This window comes from Trichosurus vulpecula, chromosome 2 (genome assembly GCF_011100635.1).
Source record: "Trichosurus vulpecula isolate mTriVul1 chromosome 2, mTriVul1.pri, whole genome shotgun sequence".
NCBI lineage: Eukaryota > Metazoa > Chordata > Mammalia > Diprotodontia > Phalangeridae > Trichosurus > Trichosurus vulpecula.
The window spans coordinates 65,860,591-65,882,208 of record NC_050574.1 but is presented as its reverse complement, the minus strand read 5'-3'; the positions used below and the strand labels follow the sequence as shown (position 1 = coordinate 65,882,208).

General features: G+C 38.2%; 1 protein-coding gene across 16 annotated transcripts in view; it reads left to right on the top strand.

Moving 5' to 3' along the window:
• Window positions 1-21,618, top strand: part of PUM1 (pumilio RNA binding family member 1) — a 170,220-nt gene that overhangs the window by 87,861 nt on the left and 60,741 nt on the right. For 8 of the 16 annotated variants that reach the window (XM_036743283.1, XM_036743286.1, XM_036743285.1 and 5 more), the window contains exons 6-7: window positions 10,565-10,731; window positions 12,274-12,544. The exons of the other annotated variants lie outside the window; for them this stretch is intronic. In XM_036743283.1, coding sequence (XP_036599178.1) covers window positions 10,565-10,731; window positions 12,274-12,544 — 438 coding nt within the window. The remainder of the gene's footprint in view (window positions 1-10,564; window positions 10,732-12,273; window positions 12,545-21,618) is intronic. 16 annotated transcript variants of the gene reach the window in all.

The following is a 21,618-nucleotide window of genomic DNA, read 5'->3' as shown; positions in this document are numbered from 1 at the left end:
CAGAGGTGGGACTTGAGCTGCAATCTTCCTGACCCCTGGGCTTGTCCTCTCTAGTACCTCCCACTGTGTCCATTTTTTTTCTTTTTAATTTTCTCTCTTTAATTTTTTCTCTCATCCTTTGTTTTTCCCTGTGCTTACTGATGTAGTTCCTCCTTGGTTCAGCCTCTCAGCTCTACCCCATACATTCTTGCTGTCCCCAAGCTTCATTTTTTGTCAGGAGCTCAATCTGGTACATTACTGTTTCATTCTAGGTTTCACTACCCAGTTTATCTTCCCTCTACCATGGCTAAAGTTTACTTTCCTCATGCCCATCCCTAAAGAAGCTACCGCTGCCAGCTCTCACCCTAAAACAGTTTAGTCTCAGGCCACGTTTTTTCTGTTCCTTTTTTTTTTAAGCATAAAAATCAGAGTTAATAAGGAGCAAGTTCAGATTGGAATATGGGTCATTTGGGCTACAAATGTTAAGGTTGCTGTCATAAATTTTATGTAAGGTAGATTTCCATGTCCTGGATATGTGCCATTCATCCAAGGAGACGCGTGGCTGGGTTGGTGTGAAATCTTAAGAGGCAGAAGAATGAAGAGGAAAAAGGAATCAAATAAGTGACTAAGATTACATAAATTGACCTTTCAAAATGTCACAACAAACAATTATGTGAACAAACTAGGAATTTTCTTTTCATGTTCAAAACTGACCCTGTTATTTCATTACCTTGTTACAAATACCCAAGGAAAAATCAGTTTCTGTCACATGTTGGTTGGGCTCTTGTATTTTTAAAACAGCAGTATTAAAATTCTCAGTTGCCTTATGTGAACCTTGTGACTCTTTTACTATCTAATGACCAACGAAGGCTAGGAGACAACTGAAAGAGTAGGGAACCTAAAAATGTCACCAGGAAGTGGCTTGTAGAAGCTTTAAACCAGGTTTGAACCAAAGTGTATTTGAATCTTCTTGTATTGTTTCACCTGCGTACCTTCCTAATGGAAATAAGATCCTGTGTGTTTATTCAGAAATTGTCATCTAAGCTTGGGAACACGGGCTCATGCGTGGAGGGGCATCTTTTTTCAAAATATGGTCACCGCCAGAGTTTGGTGGAAGACTTCCTCAAGTGTCTTCGAAGTTTTACTCTGCCATCTGTTGTTTAGGACGGCAGCTGGGTTTTTGAAGACTGACAGCTCTTTTATTTTGTTGCAGAAATAATTTTTCAACTCAGTCACAGGTCATGAATATCCCAGTTGCTCTTGTAACTTGAGGCATCTAGCTGTGTCTCCTCCATTTTCCCCCCTCCAGTGCCACTATCATCTCTGCCAAGCCATAGAGGAGTCATTTTGTGGGACTTTTGGTCCTCAGAACCTCAAAAAAATGGTCTTTGATGGTTTATAGCTTGAGTCTTGGCCTGCGCAAGGCCTCCCAGCCTTGAAGGGACTCAGAAGCAAGGTCATACTCTCCATTTAGTGACAGTGAAAATCAATTTTGGCTGTTTGAATTCTTGGAGAGCTCAGTCAGGAACTCTTCATTTACTTTTAGCTCTAGCCTTCAGGATGCAATTAGCATCATCTTTGGTGAGATGAGAGATACCAACTCTCCCAGGAAATTGCCAGCTATTTTTCTTGTGGATCCATATTTCGTTTGGGAGAGATTCCTTCAGGCTGACAAAAGCAATCCTCCCCAAATGAGATAAACTCCCACTGCAAGCAGGCACTGCTTACACTACAGACTCTGGATCTTTGGATCTCAGGAATGCCCTGAGGAATAAGTAGCCCACAAAACTTTCTGAGCACTACTGTCACTCCCTCTCCTTTGATGGATCATTCTGGGCTGTGGGATCCTGGTTTAGTTTTCATTGGTGTGTTTTGTTTTTTTGCCTCACATTTCTTTCCCAATATGCTGTTCCCTTCCCTGAAGTCCATCCTTGCAAAAAAAAAAAAAGAATTAAAGCAAACAGCGCAGTTTATGCAACATTCTGTTCCCGTACTTCTCCACCTCTCTATTGAGAGAAGGAAAATGTGTTTATTAATCTCTCCTCTGGGATGAAGAATGACCATTGTATTTCACTTAGGTCAGCTGCCATTTAGTGTTTTAAAAATTTTTGTAGTTACTATGGTGGTTCTCTTTTCATCACTTTGTTTTCTGTTTCTCTGAATTCCTCATCTTCATGGATTCTTATAGCATCATATTTCCTCATATATTCCCAGTTGACCCTTGGTAGGCTTTTTTTTTTTTTTCAAACCATCAGCAGAGCAAAGGACCAGCTCTTGGTGGGTCTTTGTGTAAAGGCTGAATGATAGACTAGATTCTTGGTTGGTGGCTAGATCATGAAGTTTTTAGCCACAGTAACCCTCAAGATTTGGCTCCTGACTTATAGAGAGATCGTGACTTGTGTTGGTCAAAAGGGTATTCCACAAGGTCATTTGATACATAGCTTAGGGCAAAAGTGAATACTCTAACAATCCTATACTGTCTCTGAGAGCACAGGGATGAAATCTTGAAGCACTATTGCTAATTTAATAGCAGTCTAATCTCTTTCCAAGTGGACTTCTGTTCAACTTTACCCCTCCAGAGGAAATAGATAGTCCCATTTCTTTATGTAGATATTCATGTTGCCCAAGAAATTCATCTTAGAACTAAAGAGTGTCCAATTTGTTGTTAGAAATATTTAGAAAGGATATCTTTTCCTATCTTTTACCTTCACTTAGCTATATGTTCAGATTATAGAAACATTTCTCTTTCACTTGGCTTCCATTTCTCTTCATTTCTTTGTTACAGGTTAGTCTCAGTTTCTGGGTGGTTATCAAATACTTTTAATCATTCAGGTCTCCTGTCTTCATTTAAAAAAAATCCTTTTTTTTTTTTTTATGAACTTCAAAGAGCTAAAAAGAGTATGTGAAATGAACTTCTTTTATGTATGGAATTTTTAAAATAATAAAGTATATATCAAATATAAAGATATAGAAAAAGAATTTCCCTTTTTGTATGTGTACTCTCCTGAACTTTTTCTTTTGTAGGCTTTTTTCCCCTTTTAATTGTTTTTCTTGTCTTTGTTTTCTTTTTTAAAACGTATTTGTCGCTCTCTACTAATTTCCAGTGGGCAGGTGGAGGGGAAGTAAATTTTCTCCTTTAATAAATTACTATAAGCATGAAAAGCAAATAATCCATTGGCCATGTCTGAAATTGTCTCTTCTAAATATTTAATCCACTGTTTCTGTTCTGAGGCAGGTCTTTTGAAGTCACTGTATTGACTGATCTGTTCTTTTGGAGTTGTTTTCCATTATATCATTATGATCATCCTGTAAGTTTTCTCTTCTGGATCTGTTTATTTCATGTCTTCCATTTTATATTAATTTCTTACACATTAATATTCTATTTCATTCATATAACTGTTTATTCATCCATTCCCTGATTGATGGACCTTTTTCTTAGGTCTTGACCCCACAGAAGTGCTGCTATGACTGCTTTTGTGCATGTGGGTCCTTCTTTTCTCTCCTTGGTCTCTTTGGGGAATGTGGACAGTGGTAGTATTGATGAAAAAGTAGGTAGCTTTTGCCTAGTTTCCTTGTTGTGGCCTTCATATTAATTGCATGATGGGTTAATAAAGAGTTCGGATGTGGATGAAGCCAGAAAAAAGTCTCTTCTTACATGGAGCTTTTGGAAAAGGTGATCAACATCAAGAAGTCTGAATCATTTCATTCTCATTGTGGAGTTTTAAATTACACTCAGATACAAAATCTTTCTCTCTACAAACCATGCAGGGACCTGTTTTCTTCCCCTCCCCTTCTCCTCCCTCCTTGTCCCCTTCCTGCCCTATCACAAAAACTTCTTCTTGGGCTGGGTGGTGACTGTAGTGGATATGGAAGCCTGCTCAGAAGTGGTGAAAGAAGGATTTGACTGGGTAGCCATGGATTCAAATTTTGACAAAATAAGATTGTCTTCAGTGTGCTATAAAAAGTCTAATGGTAATAGAGATTTAGATTTTCATCAGTAGGAATATTGAAGGAAAAAGTTTTCCTGTGTATATTTTTAAGAAAGTGTTTTTCCTTTTTAAAAATTTTTTTTTGTGGGAGATTTTGGGTACATGTCAGAATTATAAGGCAAGGAAATGTAGAAATAATTGGAAAATTCAGATATCCATTATGATACCATCAGTACCTGATGAATTATCTGTTCTTGAGACCATGGATCTATCCTTTGTTCCTCTTCTGCTCCACTTCCCACATCCTATCGGTCACCAGATATTATTGACTGTATCTTTGCACTGGTTGTATGCTGCCGTAGTCCTACAGAGGGTCCATTTCTTATATGTCTTTGTATCTATTTTAACATCTAGAACAATGCTCAATATCTACTAATTAAGGATTTTTCCTTTGGTTTCAATTTCATTTTACTGTTACTACTCTAGTGTAGTCTACATTACCTCTTATTTGGATTATTATTAAATAGAGTAATTTAACTGGCAGACTTCGTACTTTAGCCACTGTTTTTCTACATTGGAATGGCCTCAAGGTATATTTTTAAGAGTTATATTAATGAATTGCTTTTATCACAGTTATTTCTCAAGGTACCCCCTTTTCTTCTATGATCCTTCCTTTATAACAGAAAAAAAATGTTATGAGTGATTGGTACATTGACCATGTCTAATATCGTATACAGTATTCTAGGTCCCACCTAATCTCTTCTTTCCCCTTCACCCCTCACTCCTCTCCCCTCCCCCAGGGAGGTACATTTCCTTATTTTTTATCTATTAGTAGACTTGGTCTTTATAATTACACATTTTCTTTTTGTTTTTTATTATGGTTATTTCCAATATCACTTTCCTGGTTCTGCTTACTTTGGTTCGTATCGGTTCATATGAATTCTAATGTATATGGTACCTTTTCTTTCTTTGGCTTCCTTGTTGATTGGTGGAAAGTCTTTTAATTAAATATCTTAGAAACACAGAGTTATATATGTGTCTATTTACATAAGCATACATGCACATGCATACACACAATTTGTAATATTAATATAGATATTTAAGGCCAAGAGCCATTTCCCAGTAAATAAATGGTTCAAGGAGAGGAGTAAACAATTTTCAGAAGACTAAATGCAAACCGTGAACAATTTGGAAATCTGCTCCAGATCCCAAGAAATAAGGGAATGCAAGTTAAAACTGTGGCAAAGTTTTACTTCGTACCTTTGAATTGAAAATCCCCTCTCCAGTGCAATATCAACTCCTTTCATGCACTTTTTGCTTCAGCCAGATTATAGTAGCCATTATTCCAATCATGTCCAGTTGCTCCTTTTTTGCTCATACCATATTTAACACTTGGAATATCCTCGGTTTCTTTGTCTTCTTTCTCCTTTCTCCTTCACGACTCCTAATTTTACTGTAGCCATCTTTTGTACCCTTCTCCTTTAGCATGTTTATTTTGTATTTTAATTATTTGTCCAATACTTTATTGTAAGAGCTTAATAAATAATGGAAAAAATGACTTTTTTCTTGTTGCGGCTTTGATCTACAACCATTTTCTTAGTTTAGACTTACTGAAATACATTCTCTATCGCTGTTCGTAAAATTGTATTTTGTGCATCAAATTTAGAACTGCTTTATTCATAGAGTAACTAAAATTGCTAACTTTTAAAAATTTTTTTTCATTTTTGTTTTAAATGGAACTGCATGCTGCTGACTTTTCAAGGGTAGTCTGTGTCTCTTAGGTATTTCCCAGTTAATGATAAGTTTATGTAAACTCCATGGAAGAAGCCATGGAAAGTTATGTGTTCTGGCTTAGTGGCCTTCATGATTTCAACTAGAAAACAGAATACATTTGTTTTCAGAAAAGGAGCTTAGGATTAGAATGAGAGGATACCCTTCCTCCCAGCTCACTGAATATGCCTTGTGCTGCCTGTAAATCTGTCCTGCTTTAATTACACATCATTACTCCAGGAAGGTCCTTTTATGTACCCCATTTCTGCTTAGTGGTGATGGTATTCTTGTGATGTTTGGGAGCTACCTGTATTTCTTTCAAATTCAGGGCAATTAGTTACCTTCATAAAGCAAACTTTATCTCTGTGTTTTGGAATTCAGGGCCATCCTTTGTGTTAAAAATCCTCCTAGTTTGTGCTTCAGGGAGTAAACATACTAGTAGTTAAAATGAGCAGTCAGGGAGTAGTGTTTTATGAAAGGGGTGCCATTGCACTAGAATTTAGTTCTTCTCCTGGGGACCTTTGTGAATCCAGAACCTGATGAAGTGAGGATTAGGCTTATTTATTAGCAAGTCAGTCGTCTTGCAGGCAAACATCCATCAACCAGGCTTCTGATGATCCCAATGCATGTTCCCCCAATGCAGTGACTAGTAGAGAATTCATTTTTCTAATCTCCTTGACGGAAAGCGATTTTAAACTACTTTAGTTTCCTTCATATTCCCATTGGTATTCTTTCAGTTACTTCATGTGGAGGATGAGTTGGATGTTCGCCCGACCGGCTGTCTCATTCTGGTGCTTTGATTTCCACAGTAGTTGCTGGGTTCTTATATCAGGGTTCAGGTCATCCCAGTGGCCATTTTATGACCACCCAAGATGTAGATCCTGAATCAGAATTATGTTTGATTGAGACTATCTCACTACTCCTGCAACCTCATCTGATTTTTAGGACAGTGTCTCAATAATTTAAGTTTAGATGATTCCCATGTTAGCTGCCACTCAGAAGATAGGGGTCTTCTCTTTTAGCTTTCCTTGGACTGACCAGCATGAGGTCAACGCTTCCTGCATTCTTGCTTTCTTAGGGTATTTTTTCCTTTTGAAATCTTAAGGTGGTTCATAAGTCACTGTCGTAGCCATTCTTTGAGCCAGTGAGCATCTCAGAATTGAGCTTTCCCCTCATAGACCTATCTTGGTGAACCATGCTCACCTGACCAACTGTCTTTAGACACAGTTGATTCACCATATTTTGACACATCAATTTTTATGACTATTTAAAAATTAATTTCTGATGTTTTCTTCATTTGTATTAACCAGGAGTGTCTTCTTACTTTATTTCCTTGTTTGCATTGCTAGTAAATAACTAAACATAACAGGTCTTGAAATTTTCTTTTCAGAGAGCCTAACTATTTGTACTGTATGCATTATCCAACATTTCTGGGTTAGATCATTTCAGGGAAGCAATAATTATATGCAGTTTGAGTCAACAGACTTGATTAAACACATATTATGTGTAAGGCTCTGGGGATGCAGAGAGGAAATATGGAACAGTCCTTGCTCTTACAAAATTTATTTTCCAATGGTGGTATACAACATGTACAGCTAAAAAGGATGATCTGGTACTTAGCACAGTGCCTGACATATAGTGAGTGTTTAATAAATATTTGTTATTAGTTTGATTAAAAGCTCAAATGTGATAGAAGCAATAATGAGGGTCAAGAAAGTAAACAGAAAAAAGTTTGAGGGAGAAGTCACTCAAATTGGCATGCTCAAGGAATACTTTATTTAAGAAGTGAGCCTCTGAAGGGCCTTGAAAGAAGAAATGGATTTTTTATGTGCAGAGGTTGAAGAAGGCTTGTTTTCTAAGCCTTCTGGCTCAGATCAGTGTAGTTGAGAAAGTACAGGTTGAGTTAAAATAAACTACTACTTTAATTTGATTGGAATGTAGAGTTTGTGAGGAGATAGATTGTATGACATATATATTTATCTCTCTCTATATATATACCTGTATTGTATTTCATATATTGTGTGAAGTAAAAACAAGACCACATGGTCATACCTGTGCATTAGGAATATGATCAGGGAAGTGGTGTGAAGTGTAGAGGGGGAAACTACTTAACTCTGCAATATGCAACTGTATATTATGTTAGTCCTTGAGATAAATTGTAAAGACTTAAACCTGGGGTTAGAGCAATGGGAGTAGAAAGGAAGATTAGTTTTGAGAAATATTGCAGAGATAGAACCAAACAGAACTTGGCAAGGAAGAAGTTCTCTCTGAGGTTTGGAGATTTGGCCGACTGGGAGCGTACTAGTTCAGACACCCAAAGTAGGAAAGTGGGGAGGAGTGGTATGTGTAGGAGGTAGATGATGAGCTATTTGTACACATGAGTTTGAGGTGCTGAGAAGCCATCAAAATGGAAATAGTTACCAGATCGTGAAGATGCTAAAGAAGTTCTGAGGTGGATAATTTTGAGTCATGTGCAGGTCTCCTAATGCTTCAGTCCTGTTATCTTATCAATGAGCATGCTGTCAGACCCATCCGTACTCTTGCAAACCCTATCATTCTTGAGCAGGCATTCCATACTTGTTCTCTTGAGGGTTGTTCTAGTGCACCTCGGTGGCCATTTTCCCACATTTCATGAGTTATCAGAATTGCATTGACTTGGTCTGCCATCTGCATCTCTCTCTGATCCCTTCCTCCCTCCCCAGATGTCAGTGTGCATTCACAAGTGCACCCAACTCCTACCCCCATAACTAGCTTCCCTTTCCAGATATGCATTTTTACATTTCCTGGAGGATGTGTTGGAGACTGTTTCTTGTGCTCTAGTCATTGCTAGTCATGTATGTAGCCTGTGTGCTATCCTCATCAACGTGTGTCACACGTGCAGTTTTGATTGTTTGGAGACAGCAGAAAGCCATATAATATCATCAGAAGAATAACCCTGTGACTGAAGTTAGTAATGTTCCAGGTAAAGTGCAAAAGAGAAAAGGGTTTAAGGTAAACACAGAGGAATCACTTAGGGGGCAAGAGGAGATTAAGAAATGGTCAGACAGATTGGAGGAAAATCAGGAGACAGGTTTCTTAGACCCTGAGGGAGGAGAATTTTTTATAATGATGGTAGTAATGGCAGCTAGCATTTATATAGTACTTGAAGCGTTACAAAGCACTATATGAACATATATATGTACACACATGTTTGTATGTGTATATCTACATATAGATACACACGCACAGACACATACGTACAGTTTAATGGGCCAAAGGAAGGAGGATTGTACACAATGTCATATGCTGCAGAAAGGTCACAGACAATTAGAACTGAGAAAAGAACTGTTAGGGGCATTCATTGATAATTAGTGGGGAATAGGAAGGAAGATTCCTTCTGGTAAACCAAAATGCATATTGCTTTACTTAGAATTTGGGCCTATTGTATAGGTCCCCGCTATATCCTGGATTTGATTGTGATCACCTGAGCCCCATTATGTGAGCCTAGTGTACACGTTGTAGTGTGGACCTTCATTTCACAGGCCCACCTGGTGTGGCCTATCTCAACCCCCTGAGTCTTACTTTAGCCCTGTAACCTGAATTCAGCTGTGGAATCACTCAGAGTAGCAACATATTTGGTCTCTATCACTTAATAAAAACTGTGGTTTCCTACCCTTAGATAGTGTTCTCTGAGCATATCAAATTGCATAATAATTGCACATATCTATTTCTCAATGAGGGGTGCTTCATTTGTTTCACTCCAACATCTGCTTTTCTAGTCTGTGCTTTTTCCTTTTTCTTTTTTTCCGGGGAATGGGGAGATGGGAGAAGGCTACTTTTCTGTTACTTTGATTTGACTGGCATTAGGAAACTGGAAAGAAAAGATTGGCTTATATGGAGGCCCCTTCCCGCCCCGCACCCCCCCCCCCTCCCGCCCCCCAGTCAAGGCTCATAGCTACAGCATTAGTCTTGATACCTTCTCTTTCAGAGCTACAATTTGAAGCTTTAGAAATTGAGCTCTTTCAGAGGTGAATGAGGTCACATTTATATTAAGATTTAATGTACCCCATTTGTTCCATTTATTGCATGATGATAAAAGAGTAGAACCATGATATGAATATTCCTGCTTTTTTCAGGCTTCAAGTGCCCTCTTCAAATGATTAGTTGATTAAATATTTTTAAAATTAATCAAAATCCAGGAATGATTTCTTAGTTGTATTTAATACTAGGAGTTCTGCTTTTGGGGTTGAAATTGAGATGATGGTGGAAGTGAGCTGGGCATGTTTGGGGGGCCAAGGGTAAATCATCTATGAGGCATGAATCAGTTGGCTCTCAGACCTTAGGAATCAGGGCTAAACAGATTGGGAAGGGGAATAATGGTATTATTTCAGTTAAATTAACAGTGGGGAAGGACTGGACCGGAGGTTGGGACATTCTCATTTTTATAGGCTGGGCAACCTTTTTGTGCTTTTAGAATTCCTGCATTAGAAGGCTCAAGAACTTTAATGTCACAAATAGAAACTGCTTGGCAAGAGAGGTGCAGGTCTGAGTAGCGTGGAGTGGCCATTGGGCAGAAAAGGAGAGGCAGTAGAATGGGAGTCACTTGGGATGGTAAGACCATTTTGGGCTCTGACTACCAGAGTCAATGATAGAAATTTTTTTCCTAGTTAAATGCATACACATCTTTCACATTTGGCCCAAACTCAATTTTGTGTGCTGTGCTTGTCTCTGTGTTGTCCATTCATTGGATTGTAATATATACAAGGACTGGGACCATTTCCCTTTTTTAATTTTTAAAATTTCTATTTATTTTTTATATTTATGCTTAGTATAGTAGGGTGGACAATGGGTGCCCAATAAATATTAATTGATGATAATTAGTGAAGCTGAAGCTATTTTTTAAACAGGGCCCAAGGGATGCAGACAGTGATGAAAACGACAAAGGTGAAAAGAAGAACAAGGGTACATTTGATGGAGATAAGCTAGGAGATTTGAAGGAGGAGGGTGATGTGATTGACAAGACCAATGGTTTACCAGTACAGAATGGGATTGATGCAGACGTCAAAGATTTTAGGTTCGTATTTTTTTTTTTACACTTCTGATTTTGAATGGGGGTTGTGGGTTTTTCCTTGTTTATTTTTGCAAAGTAGTATTCCATAGAGTTGTGTCTATCTAGCATAGGCCATACTTTATAAGATCAGACAGTGTGAATATTGGTAAATCATCAGCTAGAGCTTAGCTTTCTAAGAGTTGGTGGGGCATGTAATAGAGTGCTTTGTACTTTTCAAGGAATCTTCATGTTCATTATCTGAGTGGATCCTGATGAGCAGGTATTCCCATTTTACAGATGAGGAAACTGAGACAGGCTAAGCGATTGGCCCTTGTCCAATAATGATTCCCTTCCGTCCTATTTGTAGGTCTTACCCTGCAAGAATAGAAAATAGGCATAATGATAGTATTTGTAGTAGTCCCTGTTCCCTCCCATTCCCACCCCCACCTCCCCCAATACATTCAACTCATTTATTCATGTGTGAGTTTTTAAATCGCAGGTTGGCTTCTTCTTGACCTCCAGCATACTTATGGGCTGCCTTCCCCCTTTGTCAATGGGAATTTAAGTTTTACAACATTGAATGTTGACCTACGCTGATGACATTTGTTGTTTAAAGATTACTAATGGTCTCCCCATCTCAACCATTCAGCATACCACATCTAATCTATATAGCTCATGATAAAAAAGTTGTTCTTTCATTTGAAGAAATTAATACCACGGAACTCATGCAGATCAGATCCTGGGTTCCCTTTCCTTCCAGTATAATTTCATGTGACATGCAACTGTGGCAATGTTTTTTTGAGGGGAAAGTCATAGCCTCTTCCCCTGAGAAATGGAACTCTTTGCGTTAGTTGCAGGATTTCTGTTGGTGATGGTGGGACGGTGTTGTTGGATATCCAGATCCCAAACCCCTCCCACCTGCTGGCTTTGAAATCACATTCTTCTATGTTTCTAAGTGTTTGGCACATCTCACACATTCCTTTTGCATCCTTGTACTATACTGTAAAACTGAAAGGACTCTATGAATGTTCTAGATTATCATAACTTAGGGAGGGTGATTTCTCCTAAGCCAGCAGTACACTTCTGAAGTTACCTGTTGCTTCTTGTCAAAGAGCATTTGTGAGTTATGGCCAGGTAACATCTACAAAGGTCTTTATTTGGAGTTTTTGCATAAAACAAAAAATTCTACCTAAAAGCATCCTTTTAAAGATAAACCTAGCTCTGAACATTTTTTTAATGTTACCAGCTTTGCATATGTAAATGTTTTCTTGGAAGTTATGAATTATACTCTCCCATTTTGTAAAGTGAGTGGAGCTTGATAGTAATTATGTCTTTTCAGGTGAATAAGTTATTTCAGAGAATGATTTGCATGTGTTATAAACCCCAGAAATAATCTCTGGTTTTTCGAAACCGTTGTGGCCCAAAGGTTCCCACAGCAAATTCTGGTGGTTGCTAATGTTAACTACTATTGATGATTAAAGATGTCAGGGACGTTGTCCTTAGCTTTCGTTGTTTTGGTATTCCCCCTCAAAATAAGGTTTAATGCCCTTTACTTTTTCTGTTTAGCCGTACCCCTGGTAATTGCCAGAACTCTGCTAATGAAGTGGATCTTCTGGGTCCAAACCAGAATGGTTCTGAGGGCTTAGCCCAGCTGACCAGCACTAATGGTGCCAAGCCTGTGGAGGATTTCTCCAACATGGAGTCCCAGAGTGTCCCCTTGGACCCCATGGAGCATGTTGGCATGGAGCCTCTTCAGTTTGATTATTCAGGCACGCAGGTACCTGTGGACTCAGGAGCAGCAACTGTGGGACTCTTTGACTACAATTCTCAACAACAGGTACTGTGTGTGTCTCTGTCACCCTCTTCCCAGTCTCTTCAGTAAGCACATTATGGGGTCTGGCCTGGACCAGATTTCATTGGTGTGGGTTATTTCTCAGTACAGAAACTTCCTCCATCAGTACAGATCAGTACTTCTTCTGTAAGGTCGAGTCTTAGAGAATTGCTTGGGGGCACTGAGAAGGTCAGTTACTTGGGCAGGATCACATAGCCAGGAGGTATCAGAGTCAGGGCTTGAAATCCAAGTCTTCTGACTCCAGGGCCAACCCATGGGCCTCTATTAAACTTGGGATCGAGTGTTTATAATGACCTGTCCCTGTCACTGTTTTCCCACTGTTAATTGTTTTAGTAGTAAACTCTCTGTTATCAGACATAGTCAGCAGTGGAATTTTCTGGTTAATAAAAAGATATTATTAAAAAATTATAGATTACTAAATTTTCTAAAAATTAGAATATAAGCTTTTACTAAAAGCCACTTAGGGTTTTCATAGGCTTTATCAGGAGTGCAGTGTATATCCAATGATTTTCTAAACTTTAAAGGGTTAGATGTTATGGAATTAATTATTTTAGTGACGTAAACTCTTTAGGTCAGTAAGGGTTATAACTTATTCAAAGTGAGATCATTGGATCTTTGAAATATTGAAGTAAAAGCCAGCAAGATTTTGGTTTCTTTTAAAATAACATTTCTGAACTTGTTAGAAGATTTTACATGTATGCATTTAATAATAATAGTTTAAGATCAGGACCTTGCCTGACAATAGGTTTGGTATATAGTGATCCTGCTGGCTTTGGGGGAGAAAAGGAGAATTATTTCCAGAATTTTTACAGAAGTACTTAAAATGGCTACACGGTGTTCTTAAGTTACAGTTTTGCCTTATTTATTAAAGGTTTTAAAACAACAGCAAATCACTGTCTTTCCTGATTTAAAATGAAGGGCAAGTTAGAATCATATTTATGAAACTCCAAAGGCATATTTCATAGCGATACAGTTTTCATGATGTTGAGTTTTTGTAAACATTAGTTAGGGGGAGGAAAGGTTTCCAGAAAAACTAAAGGGTTGGGGAGGTATGGGTATATAGATATGGTTTATGGTTGCGAATCCTGGCTCTGCTTGGGGAGCTGTTTTTATTTTTAAAACGCAAGCTTAATAGGAATCCTGGTTTAGTAAAAATGTATTCTTGATTTATGATAGAATGCCAGATAACAGAGAGTTTACTATATATTTGTTAGGGGAAAAAATAACCCAAGAAAACCTCTTAGTCAAGCTGTAGATATTTTATTCTTTCAGTGCCAATACTGAATTCGCAACTTTTTTTTTTTTTTTTTTTTTTGTCCAGAGAGATATATCAAAAGACTTGTCCATCTCATCTCTTTATTCAGATATTACAACTGGGTGTCCACTTTGTACCCACTCATGTTTTTGGTTGTTAAAATAAAGGTCATTAGAAGACAGTGGCGTTTTAGTCTGATGTTCTCTTCCTTTATGGCTCCTTATGTTCATTTGCGCCATCTAGTATTTGGCTCTCTGTCTTCCTTTCTTGTCATACCACGCCCCCTGGCAGGGGATCTTGGCCTTTTCTTTTAGGTACATATACTGAAGAACATAGAATTCCTTCCTTTCATTCATTCCCCTTTTCCTATTGAGTTATTTCAATAACAGTATGCTTTCACACTAGTCATTTTGAGTGATGATAATGAAGGTTTAAGCTTTAGATAGTAGGGAAGTACGGGAATACAGTATAGTTCCTTTGTCTATTCCAGTTTTTTCCAAAGTGGAAAAGAGGTTTTATTGAAATCATTTGATCTGGTTTCCTCTGTCTGGCTACCCAAGGGATCAAGCTATTCCAGACTTTCTGAAAAAAGCTTTTTTCTTTCAAATTCTGCTCTTCCAATTCTTCTTTGGCCCTTCCTGACTACCGCAAGAACTGACTTCTCTTTTCCTAGCTACCTTAGAAGAGTGTGCTTTCAGTCTTGAAACATTCACTCAACTAGAAACCTTTATTCTTTCTTAATTGTTCTAACCCTGCTTGATTTTCCTTTCATTTATTTATTTGTTTATTTGGTTTCTTCTGCCAGTCAAAAAATCAGATTGTAAAAGTCAGTTCTTGAGTATTTAAAATATTTAACCCGTGTGTGTGTGTGTGTGTGTGTGTGTGTGTGTGTGTGTGTGTGTGTATGTGCACATAGCAGCTTGCATAGGTATATACGTTTGCTTCTAGGAGGTTATATATTTTGGTACATATTGTGTGGTATTTAGTTTTCTCTCACTTTTATTTGGAACTCCTCTAATTCCTGAGATATGAGGATTTTAGGCATAAAGGGGGTCATATAAGATGAACTTTAGCTATATAGTATCTCTGTAAAGGGTCTAATTTCCTTTGTTACTCTTAGTAGATTGGAATGAATTAGATAGTGTCGTGTCCAGTAAGTAATATTCCCTTTAGCCTCATATTGCCTTAATTCCTTTCTTAGAACCATAAGGTAGCGAGAAGGTTTGATTCCCTTCAGTAATGGGCAGGTTATCTCTGTTGTGTTTACATTGATCTTTATAACCTCCTGTCTGTTGGTATTGTTATTTGTTCTTCTTTTCACTTTCATTCATACATCATTAATAAAATATATGGTCAAAATATCACTTTGAACATCACCTTCCTCTCATCCTTAAATGACATGATGTTGGTTAATATACAGTGCCAATCAAATGAAATACTACAATTTTATAATTACCTGTATATATAGATTAGCTTTCTTTTCAAATTAAAGTTTATTTCATTTGTACATCCACATTCTGTCACTAATTATTTTATTTTCAGACCCTTTTTCCTCTGTGTTTCTTCTCTTCCCCCACCTTCCACCCCACTCCCCCCATTGAGAAAACAAGAAAAACAAAACTTCTGTCATGGGCACATATAGTCAAGTAAAACAGATTCCCACATTGGGCACATCTAAAAAATACGTTCTTGAATTTATCAATCACATCTTGAGTCCTCTGGAATTGTGGTTGGTTATTGTGTTAATCAAGGTCCCTAAGTCTTTCAAAGATGTTTGTCTCTACAATATTACTGTTATTGTATAAATTATTTTATTGGTTCTGTTCACTTCATTCTGCATCATTTCATAAAAGTCTTCTTAGGTTTCTCTGAAATCATTCCCTCCATTTTTTTTTTTTAAATAGCAAAATTGTATTCCCTCACGTTCATATACCATATCTTGTTTGGGCACTCCCTAATTGATGGACACTCCCTTAGTTTACCATTCTTTGCCACCACAATAAAGAATGTTATGAATATTTTTTTCTAATGAGTCCTTTTCCCTCTTTCTTCTCTTTCTTTGGGACATAGACCCAGTAACAGTATTGCTGGGGATTAGCTTGATTTTTCAGTTCTAGCTGATGGTGTACTGATGTCAAGGTAATAGATATATGCCAACCTACTTTTGGTCCCTTCCAGTTCTAAAATTCTATATTTAGATTCCACGGAATATTTAGGACAACAAAATTCCAGGACAACAAGAGGAGTTAGGCCTCTCAGAATTTGTCCTAAAGGTAGCTGAGTTGTACCTTGGGTGAAATTTTAATTGTTGTGATTCATTAAGCTATATACTATGTTTTCTTTTGTGGCCTCTCATGCACTAGTATTTCTTTTAATCATTGTACTTTGCCCTTCAGAGACAGATTTCCTCAGTTCCTTTCGAGATATTTAGGCTTTAACTGATTTAGCCTTTTACTGCCCCATTTTAAAATTTATTTTAACTTTTTGTGTATCTACTGTTTGGTTCGTCCTGAGAGAGAAATAACTGCTTTCTAGAAGCTTACGGTCTAGTTGACAAGGTAGAAAAAACTCATGTGAGATTTATTTAATGGTGAATAGAAGTATATTTCTAGTGCCCCCGTATTCAGACAAAGGGGAGGTGCTGGATTGGGGCAAGATTAGTGAACACATTGGGTTGAGTCTAGAACCTTAATGGGTGGTTTACATTAGAGGAGGGAGACAGATAGATCAGGTCTGGAATAACAAGCCCTATTATCGTGTTTATCAAGGTTGTGGGCATTCAACTAGACCTTGAAGGATGACTAGGTAGAGGGCAAGGGGAAGCACCTTTCGTGTTTCGAGTAGCATAAACATAATGGCTTTGAAATGAAACTGAACATGGGGCACTGAGGGAACTCTGAATAGGCCAGCCTGACTACGGCTGAGTATTATATGGGAAATAGTGGATAATCAAGTTAAGTAGATAGGATGGGGCCGGATTATGGGGAGTCTTGAATCCCAGATTCAGTTGTTTGAGCATTAAGCAAATGTTTGGGAACCATACATTATTTAATAAGAAGGGGTGGTTTAATTGTTACGGTTTGCTTTTTACTTTCTCACAGCAAATTTAGTGTGGTATAAAAAAGAGATATTAAACTCATTACCAATTACCCAATTCTTGTGTTGGGAACTAGAGAGGACACAAAAGGAGTAGAAGATAAAATCAACAAGATCATTACCATCATTGTGAGGATTAGGCTGATAAATGAAACAAGGAAGAACATCAAACATTTTCTGAGACTGTTGGCTTGGGTTCCAGAGGTTCATTTGTAAGTCAAGTCAGCTATTTGGAACTCAGCATGTGTTTTCTCATTGAGACAATATTATACATGGTGGTTAGGGTCCCAGGGCAGGTCCCCAAAACCTAATCATCGGGTATTTGTATATTTGGCCATCTCTAACAATTTAGAAAATGCATTCAAAACTGGCATGTTTGAGTGGGAATATGTTTAAATACAAAGTGGTATTAAGGATTCATTTCTTACCCTTGACTGATGTTGAAGTGGTAGCAGGCCCCTTGGTGGAAGAGCAGGATTAGAGTGGTGGTGGGGAGATGGGATGGGAATAGCTGGTGGCTCTACTGGTCTGGGGGTGAGGACACTGGTGTGAGAAGTAAAGGCTGGAGCAGGGAATGTGATTGATCCCAGGTAGCAGCTTGTGAAAGGGAGAAGGAAGAAGCAGATAGGGTTTGGTGGGGTTAGTAGTGTTTCTAGATGTCTTCTGCATGTTTAGATTGGGCATTGCCTGTTTAATTCCACTCATTTGTATGCTAAATTCAAATAAGGAAGACATTAATGAAAGCTGGAGTATGCAGGGAAGTTTTAATGGGAGAGCTAGTATTTGTGATGGGCCCTAACATGTGGGCACAGTTTGCATTACTAGAGAATTTGGGGTGAGGTAACCTTCATTTCAACACTTAAATACTGTGCTCATTCTTATAGAAGCACAAAGACAATATCCCCTGCCATGTGGCTTAAAATTTCATTGAGATAGCAAGAAATGTTCACAAGTCAGTATAATACAGTGAATGTGCCTCCCTTGGTGCTAAGAAAATAAAGGCAGAACCCGTGTCCTTGAGAATGGTGTGTGGGGCCTAAGACAAAAGTGTTTTCGTAAGAGAGGGAAGGGCAGGGCATGTGACTGGATGGTTCTGAGGCCTGCATTCATAGGGCCCTGCAAGGAAGACAAGTTTAGACTTGATGTGGGTGGTGGGTGGTAGAAACCAGCCCTCATGGGATAGTAATCCTCAAGCTGAGGGATATGATAGGCTGGCAAAGTCTCTTTCTCTTCCTCCTCTGTTGATTTCTACGTAGGCTGCTACCTGTTTATGCATGCTTACTAAGACTGCCGTTTGTTTCTAACATTTACTGTCAAAGGCTGCTGTGAAATTTGTTTTACTTAATTTTTCAAGTCACATACCTTTATTTAAAATGTTGTGACCTGCCCAGGTCATTAACCCAGAATTTGACTTTGTAATGATCACTGCTTTTTCTATCAGGTTGTTCATCATGGCTGCTTGCTCAGTAGGTACACTGTGTGATAAGACGTAAAGTGGGGAAAAGGTATTTTTTTCCTCATTCAGATATAAACTTAATGTCAATCGTGGTATTTAAAGTTAGGCTCAAGTTTGTCTTTAAGGGGAGTCATACCAAGTATGTCCTAAAAGCTTCTTAACTCTGTTTCCAGCTTGGAGTAGAAGAGTATTTTGACATTCTGGTGACTATTTCAGTAATGGTTTAATAGAACTTCTCTTCCAAAACTCTTTTCTGGAAGTTCCTGTAACACCACTAGATGTGAATATTATTTCTCATCACTATTGTGCACTGATTTTAAAATATGTAGAACTGATTTTATTGAAGTAGTTACAGAACCACACAATTACTTGTATCTTCCACACATTATTTTAGGTTATTATCAATGCTCTATATTTCTTTCTTCTATGTAACAACAAAAACCCAAGTTGAAACTTTACACCATTGCAAATGAGAATTTTTTTTGTACTTTTATAAATATAAATTTGCTTAACTTTAAAATTGTCTAATGAAAGTTTTTTTTAAGTAGGAGGAATATTATGCTGAACATAAAAGATTTAGAAATTAAGTTGTTAAATCAATTATTGTACTCTTAGAAGTTTCTCTTATGCAGCCACCCATCCTTTCTTAGGATGAAATAAATGCTACAGGAATGCCAGTTTGCATTTGAAGCTTGGCAGCATTACTTGGATGTAGGCAGGCAGTGGACCCAACTGGGATGTTCCTTTAATCTGTGGGAAATGGTGATAATTTGGCAAGCTGCTGAGAAGTTTTTTCGATGGGATGTTGAATGAATGGTTAACTGTTTCAAACTTGTACAAATCATCTTTGTCAGAAAAAAATAACATTTCTTCACATAGTTTGATTTTAGAAAAATCCACAGAAACTCCTCAGAATGCACCTTCATAATGCTTGTAATTTCTGTGATGCCCTCGACTTTCCAAGTAGTTTTTCTTCTTTGATCCTTTCTTTCCGGGGAAACTTAAGCAGTAGGAAGGGACCTGGAAATCAGTAACGTAATTTGTTGGAGGATAATTATTTTTCCACCAGTCAATAGACCCGACTGCAGAACAAAAAACTATTTCCAGTTATTTTTCACTGAACAATTGTGTTCTCACCTGTAGATAGAGCTATGTTCATAGCCAGCATAATACCTTTTTTGTTTTTGCTTTTTAAAGAAACAATATAAAAAATGATCTGTGTGTGTGTGTGTGTGTGTGTGTGTGTGTGTGTGTGTGATCACTGTAATCTTACAGAGTGTTACTGGTTCCCATAAGTTGGCCACTTCTGTAGAATGATGGCACTCTTGTTAAAGACCCCTGCCTTTGAAGGGGAGGCTTACAACAGATGGCTCACTAATCACCTTGTATCTTAGCACTTAGCCTTCTGTGAATGAGACGCTGGGTACCATTTTGAAAAGGTCACAGCTTCAGAGAATGGTTTTCTAGCCACTTGGGATTACCTTAGGTACTGTTAAGGAGCTCACTTGAAGAAAATGAACCAAGTAGAAATGTCTGCTTTGTTCTCAGAATGTGAGTATACAGTAATTTTGTTTTAAAACAGTATTTGTACTTAGTGCTGGCATAGTAGAAGCTAGAAAAGGATTGACCTGAGACTCAGGGCAATCATTTTTCTACTTTCAGATCCCCAGGTGGAATTATTTCTTTTTAAAATCTTGTTCTGTCATCACTGCTGAAGACCAGACCTGGTTTACTGCTATGTGTTCCGCTTCTACTTACCTGCTTCTGTATGCTACTAACGGATGCCACAGGTGTGGCCAGGGGAAAGATAGATTTGGTACTTAACTTTTTCTTGGCTTTCACTGCTGCATGACACTTGTTTCATTCTTCCACAATTGACTCTGTTGCTCTCTTTTCCTAGGCTGCTCTTTTCTCTCTCCCTCTCAGCATGGTCCCTTGCTTCCTACTAGAAACCATCTGTCAGGTTTGGGTGAAAAGCACGTTAGATTTGGAGTTCAAATGCTACTTGGATTTAAACCCAGATCTTCCACTTAGTACCTTGGGGACCTTGGAAAAATCTAACCTACCTCTGCTTTAGTTTATTCATAGATTAGACTAGATGATCCTAAGGTCCCTTCTAACTCAAATCCCTAAGCTTATGAGCTCCCTTTTTTATACTTCCTCATTCCTCTCTTAATCATATCTCCATTTCTCCTCCTTTGTGAGGATGGAGACCTCTTCTCCTTTCTAAGACTAGCCTTTGATTTCATCCTCCCTCCTTTCTCTGACTCTCTTTGTTTCTCTAAGCTTTTCTCTTTGACTCCCCCCCCCCCTTTTTTTTTTTGCCATCTCTACTTATCCAATGACTCCTCTTCTGCTGCCAGACACTCCCAAGTCACCTTCTTCCTTAAAGAACTTTCACATGACCACATTATACTCTCAAGCTGTCTTCCTTATGTCCTCAGCCAAAATCTTGGCTGGGGGGTGGGTGTGGGGGCGGGGGGGGGAATGTGTACTTGTTTTCACTCTAGCTCTTCACCTTGTCTTTATTTCTTGTGCTTTCATTACATGGTTCTGCCCCCCATCTCTTTACCCAAGGTGTTCTCTTTTAATTTAATTGTTCCATCTGAAGGCCTTCTATGCTTTCCCATTTTTCTTGACTCTTCAGCTTTTCACATTGATGATCATCACCATCTCTCTGGTTTATTTTCCTACCTGGTTAACTGATTCTTATCTTTCTCTGTTGGATCATAGTCTCCCTGTGGATGTGTCTCCCAAATCCTTCTCTGCTCTCTACATTTTCCCTCTTGGTGATCTCAGTTGTCATATCTTTGCAGGTAATTCCCAGATTTGCATATCTGACCTTACTGTGCTCTAGCCACACATCACTAGCTATCTGTTGGACTTTCTACTTGAATATTCCATAGGCATCTCAACATATCCAATTTGGAAATTATTATGTTCTCCCCTAAACTAGTCTCCCCCTCCAGAAAAAAACAACATCAAAAAACCAGACACACAAAAATTCTTATTTCTCTTGAGGGCACCACCATTCTTCCATTCCCCCAGGTGTGAAAGTTCACTTAGCCTGTATTCCTCTCCTCTTTATCCCACTAACCAAGTAGTTTCCATATCCTTCCTTGTTTCATTCTTTGCACCCATACAGCCACTTAGTGACCTCCAGTTTATCATTAATAGCATTCTACTTTGTTGTCCCTGCCTCCATTCTCTTTTTCCTTCCTTCTATCCTCCACATATCTACATTGTTGCCAT